This window comes from Clytia hemisphaerica, unplaced genomic scaffold, assembly GCF_902728285.1.
Source record: "Clytia hemisphaerica strain Z4C2 unplaced genomic scaffold, Clytia hemisphaerica genome assembly, whole genome shotgun sequence".
In the NCBI taxonomy this organism is placed as follows: domain Eukaryota; kingdom Metazoa; phylum Cnidaria; class Hydrozoa; order Leptothecata; family Clytiidae; genus Clytia; species Clytia hemisphaerica.
The window spans coordinates 659-7,186 of record NW_027104122.1 but is presented as its reverse complement, the minus strand read 5'-3'; the positions used below and the strand labels follow the sequence as shown (position 1 = coordinate 7,186).

The 6,528-nt window shown below is 35.8% G+C and overlaps 1 protein-coding gene across 1 annotated transcript; it reads right to left on the bottom strand.

Moving 5' to 3' along the window:
* Positions 1 to 5,589: 5,589 nt before the first annotated feature.
* LOC136813556 (uncharacterized) lies at positions 5,590 to 6,219 on the bottom strand. The gene has a single exon (XM_067070061.1). The coding sequence runs from the start codon at positions 6,217 to 6,219 to the stop codon at positions 5,590 to 5,592; it is 630 nt and encodes a 209-aa protein (XP_066926162.1).
* Between the last annotated feature and the right edge of the window lie 309 nt (positions 6,220 to 6,528).

Genomic DNA, 6,528 nt, shown 5'->3' with positions numbered 1-6,528 from the left:
AAATGTCGATTTCTTTTTGCCTAAAACTAGCCATTTCTCGGCACCACGTGGTCGAAATCTTAAAAGTGACCCCGTTTTCTTTATCTATTCTCCAGACTAAATCCGTTGGAAGCATCAAATATATCATTTTCAGAATGCAAAAGATCTTTAGTAAAGGTAGAGGAAGGGGGCTTGATGACTTTTGTCGAGTATATAAATTTTTTTCAATTCTTTCGTCCATTCCTTTTAGCAGTAAAATATCCAAAATTTACACTGATATCAAACGAGTCAAAATCATGAAGGCCAAGATGGGACATGTTACTTAAAATTACATTTAAAAAACTCCGAAAACGGGAAATACATAGCAAAGTTAAGTCGGTAAGAAATGTTCGTAAATAAATGATGTATCTTTAAAAAAGATAAAGATTCAACGTAAACTCCTAAGCCAAACTAACAAAATAGAAAATACAGATAAAATTTCATACGAAAAAGACTAAAAGAAATTGAAACTCTTGCTGAAATCAAAAACTGTAAGCCTCAATCTTCACAAAAACTGATCATTGATTGACGAGTAGTAAAAATCGGCATATAAAGAAGCCCTTGCTGCAAAAGCGATTGCAAAAAGTCCATAATTATAACTATCAGGTTGTCTTTGAACTTCAAGAAATGAGATAACCTTGTTTCCCGTGAAGTAGTTTTTGTACAGCGATAAAATCGCTTCCCTCGAAGAACGTGTTAGGGTGTGGTTTAAACTCTCACATACTTGAACTCGTCCATTTGAACAAAAGCTCAAGAACCAATGATTACGAGCATCGTGCAAGAGTTGTACGTGTTCTTCATTGACGGCTTAAAACGGCTCGATTTCTTTCTTTGATGAATTGAGGACAGTTTGAAAGGTTGAAGGTGTTCCTATCTCTTCGCAAATTAATTTTTGAGCAGCATCCAACAAGTTACTATTTAGCCACTCATCCTTTGAAAGTAAAATGTTTTTATCTTCATGGCTTAAAATTAAAATGTACAAGCGGTTATGTAACCACTCATTCGACTTTAATAGAGGCTCGGAACTGGCCGCGTTCGATTTCCTCCTCCAGAAAATTTTGTCGATGAGAAACCAACCGAATTTCTGTTTTTCAAGAATAAGCCATGCTGACCTCCAATTCTTGTGTGCAATTGATTTCTTTAAAGAATCAATTACACCACTGCCAGAGCCAAAATGACGTGAAAGCTTATTCACACTAACTTTAACTTTGTTTCCAAACGTTGATAGGGAGGCAAGTAGGTTGTCGTAGAAAAGATAGACCGAAGGTAAAATATCGCTTTTTAGTGGATGAACGAGATCTCGAAACCTAGAGCACGTGTTGATTACGGATTTGTATGATGTGATATCTTTGGCGATTACTCTAAGGTCCCGAATAGTAGGGGGGGGGGTCTGAATAAACGGGGGGGGTCTGAAAATATTTAGAAGTTTCCTTTTACCTTTTACCAAAATTCGAACGTTCGAAATGGATTAAGCCTGATTTACACCTCAACTCAAAAACAAAAAACTAGAAAATTAATAAACGGGGGGGGGGTCCGAAAAATTTTCGAAAATTAATACGCGGGGGGGGCGTCTATTCGGGACCTTAGAGTACTAGCTCTGAGATCATTTTGACTAATTCAATCGGCAGACGTTCGAAGTAATTTATTTTCGATATAAATTTGAGCTGATCGGTTTGTGATTTGAGTTGGTCGTTTGAAGGAGTTTGCGATTTGAGCTGATCGGCAGGAACGGTTTGCGATTTGAGTTGGTCGTTTTGAGGAGTTTGCGATTCGAGTGGATCGGTTTGAGCGGTTTGCTCGAAATGATCGTTTGAATAAGTTTGCGATACGATTTGATCGGTTGGAACAATTTGCGATTCGAGTTGATCGGTTGGAGCGGTTTGCGATTCAAAATGATCGTTTGAAACAGTTTGCGATTCAATTTGCTCGGCTGAAACTGACAACGGGTTGAATTCGTGGCTGGACTTGCCTTCATGAAATGGCTTTATGACAGAAAAATTGCATTTTGTTTTTAAAGTTACTCCCTTGGAGTTCTTAAGTTCACATAAACCTTTTATTGAAATTGATTCTAATGTTAGGGTGTATGATGAAATGGCAAAAATTGACTTTTTTTCTGGAAATTTAATTTGGACAACTTTTTCTGGTAATTTAATCTATTTGAAGACTTTCTGCGAAAAAATTAGTTCAAAATCTTCAAAATTGACCGTTTGCCCCAGGGTTTTGTAAAATCGATATTTTCGAAAATTTGCGAAAAAAACGGGTTTTGCCTGAAAAATAAAAATAAAAACCAGTGTGATGGTGTACAAGCCTGAATTGGCGTAAATGGGCTTGGAAAAAAGTAGGAGTAATGTAACAACGATATAGCTCTATCATACCGAAATTATTAAAAGTAGGTTTTAGGCCAAAATGACCGAAATCGCGAAAAAATGGGGTTTTGCTGAAAAATCTAAATCCGCTGTGTTGGTGCTACATCCCGAAATTAGGCCCAAAAGTTCCTTGGAAAAAAGTAGGATTGAATGTAACAATGATATAGCTCTTCATATATAAAATTACAAAAAATTAGGTTTTAGGCCAAAAGGACCGAAAACGCGAAAAAATGGGGTTTTGCCTGAGAAAAAATCCTAAAACCTGCTGTGTTGGTACTACATCCCTCAAATTGGGCCCATAATGTTCCTTGGGAAAAAGTAGGATTAGAATATAACAATAATAAAGCTCTTTCATATATAAAAATTACAAAATAATAGGTTTTTAGGTCAAAATTGACCGAAAAAGGCGAAAATTACTCAAAATCCGATTTTCAGTGCTTAAGCAATTGATCATTTCTGACACTCTTAAGTGTTTAAAGTAAAATGATGTTTCTTATATATAATTGTACCTAAGCTATCTAATGGAAAAATTAGCAAAAATTTGGGTTAAGGGATTTTTATCAAAAAAACCCCCAAATAGCGGAAATAGCGATTTTTAGCTTTCAACTTTTAAAGGCTCAAATTCAAGACCTTGAAACTTGGCATAATGAAAGAAAACTATTTGAACTGTTAAAAAAACAAGCTAATTTCTAAAAATTATGAATCTCAAAACTCATTCTTAATCTCAAATCTTAACAAAGCGAACATTGGAACTGAAAGAACTAAAAAAACTTTTCCCACTAAATCAACATTATTTTGTCATCTCAAACATAATAAGTCTGTGAGTGCTGAACTTGCTTATTTCTAAGCAAGGCTTGACGGGACTACAGAGTTTCTATGTATGGTTACATTGTCATCGAAGGCCATTTCCAAAGACTTTTCATTTGGTCATTTACACTAACAGGTGTCCCGAAATTGCAGTTCACATCTTCTGTACAAACTCTCACAACTTCACCTAAAAAGTAAAAAGTAAAAAGAATGTCATTACTAAGTAAAAGATCAGGTGTTTCTTTCATTATTCAACACAGTATTATGCATACTTAAAGATGAAATAAAATCTAACCTGGGTAAAAACCATCCTCGAATGTTTGGCCAACTGAATCTCTTGCCTTTCCGAACCTATATTGAAGAAAAATGATACTAACTTTGAAATCTAGAGCATTGAAATGATAACTTAGTGCTTTTTTCCTCTGATTGGAAATCATTCATTAATCCTGAAAACACAAAGTTCATGGAATAGGTGGGTTTAAGATTTAAAGTTACCTCTTTTCCTCTAGAATTTTCTTGTTCATCGTGTTGATTATACCATCCATCAATTCATCTTGCTCTCCTTCCACCTCTGATTCATTGTCAGTTGTGCTTGCATTATTATTGATTGCATTCTCAAGATCCATCATGTCAGCTGGAGCTAAAACTCTAAATTCCAGTTGAGATGTGATTAGAGTCGTCAAATTCTTCACCTTCTGCTCAACTGTTAAGCAACGTTGTTTAAACAAGGGACAAGTCGTCTTCACTTTATAAAAGGTGAACTTTCTGAACCTGATCTCCAAATCCAATGCTTTTTTAAATCCTTTCTGTACCATTCCAGTCTTGAACCAGGGTGTCAGGCTCTTCAATTGTAGTGATTGGCCCTTGGTTTTTTGCAAGCAGATACACACCTGATAACTTTGTTGCTGGTTGGTAGCTGGGCTGCATCTTTTTCATCAACATTGCTGGCTATCAATTCTTTTTGTTTTTGATCATATTTTATTATGAGATCATCACAGCACTTGTCGAACCCTTGAGAACCAGCCTTCTTAATCTCTCGATCAAGGTTTCCAAAATAATTCTCAATTGATTTTGTGTTCGTGGCATCTGGATCACCTAGCATCTTTTCATCGATAGGTCACTGTTGCCATCATCACCAAAACCATATTGATTTCCACGCTGCCTTTTCAAGATACAACCAAGACCTTGACTGATCTGCTTTAGATAGCTTTCCATCAGAGTCTGGTCACATTCTGAAATAAACTTATTCAATTTGAGACATACGTTGACTCCAAATGGTGAAGTTGCATCTTTAAGAAGATAAAGAAAAAAGGTTTGCATTGATAGAGCACAGCGTGTCATGTCAATCATTGATAATGGGTAACTGCACAAATCTTGATACAATTGTGGTAAGATGACTAAAAGTTGTCTAGGTGTCACCTTATGATCAAGAAGCATACTCATGAATGGTGCAGTCAAATGGATGCCAATCAGTGCAGAACCTGCGCCCAAAGAAATTTGCACATCTCCATCATGCCAGAGACTGTCCGAAGATAGCAAGCCAACTGATCATCATTTTTTGATAAAAAACCCAAATTTTTGCTCAATTTTGCCATTAGGATAGCTTATTGTACTAGATTATTATAATGAAACATCTCTTTTATCACTTTAAAGCACTTAAGTGTCAAAATTCATTATTTAAGCACTGAAAATATTTTGAGTAATTTTTGCCTTTTTCGGTCAATTTTGACCTAAAAACCTATTATTTTGTAATTTTTATATATGATAGAGCTATATTATTGTTATATTCTAATCCTACTTTTTCCCAAGGAGCATTTTGGGTCCAATTTGAGGGCTGTAGTACCAACACAGCAGGTTTTAGGATTTTTTCTCAGGTAAAACCCCATTTTTTCGCGTTTTCGGTCATTTTTGGCCTAAAAACCTACAATTTTTGTAATTTTTATATATGATAGAGCTATATCATTGTTACATTCTAATCCTACTTTTTTCCAAGGAACATTTTGGGCCCAATTTCAGGGCTGTAGCACCAACACAACAGGATTTAGGATTTTGTTCAGGCAAAACCCCATTTTTTCGCGTTTTCGGTCATTTTTGGCCTAAAAACCTACTTTTAATAATTTTCATATATGATAGAGCTATATAATTGTTACATTCTAATCCTACTTTTTCCAAGAAACATTTTTAGCCAATTTCAGGGCTGTAGCACCATCACAGCTGGTTTTAGGATTTTTTTTCAGGCAAAAACCCTGTTTTTCGCAAATTTTCGAAAATATCGATTTTACAAAACCCTGGGGCAAACGGTCAATTGTGAAGATTTTGAATTAATTTTTTCACAGAAAGTCTTAGAATAGATTAAATTACCAGAAAAATTTGTCCAAAGTGCAATTCTGAAAAAAAGTCATTTCATCATACACCCTACTAATGTGTACGGGCCAATCCATTTGTAGCTAAATCTTCCACCTTTTCGATATTGGCGTTTTAAATTTTGGAGAAGAACCTTGGAGCCGATGGGTACAGTTGTTTCGGGCTTTCCATGACGTTTGTCATAGTCTTTTCGTTGTTTTTCTTGTGTTTTTTTAATGTTTTCACCGGCTTGTATATATGTAAGCTCACGGAGCTTCACAGTCGAAGCAAACACATCTCTGAAGGTTTCATAGTCAAACGGAATATCTTCATTGACACTACGGTTGAGATCATACTTTACATCAATTGGAAGTGTTGGTAGGCGATTAAACTTCAACTGGAATGGTGAATACTTTGTTGAAGAATGAGTGCTAACTCGGTGCGAGAAGAGAATGCCGTCGATAACATCAGGCCATTTGGTAGGGTTTTCTTCTAAAACTTTGACTAGAGATTCTTTAATGACTCGGTTCTGGCGTTCACAAAGACCATTGGATTGTGGATGATACGCTGAAGTTACTCTTTGTTCTGTGCCTGTAAGCTGATATAGATTTTTAGAAACTTCGTTTACGAAATCTCTTCCCTGGTCATTTATTTGTATTTGGAAACATCCGTGACGACAAATCATTTCATACAGGAACCTGGCAACTGTAGGAGCCGACTTATCCTTTACAGGTTTTGCCTACGACCATTTGGAAAAGTAGTCTATTAGAACAATCAAATGTTTTAGTTTATATTCATCCACTTCAGGAAGATTGCATAAGTCGATTCCGACTTGCTTCATAACTTTACTCTCTATGAGAATGCTTTGAAGCTCAGGTTAAATTGCTTTTGCTATATCCCATGCTGCTGACATTCTTACAAGCATTAATGTAGTTTTTCCACGTCTTCTACTATACCATGCCAGTAGAATCTTTCTGCGGTTTTCTTATGTGTA

Bases quoted from the DNA above. Each gene is read 5' to 3' on its own strand.
- LOC136813556 (XM_067070061.1), bottom strand. From the start codon at position 6,219: ATGATTTGTCGTCACGGATGTTTCCAAATACAAATAAATGACCAGGGA.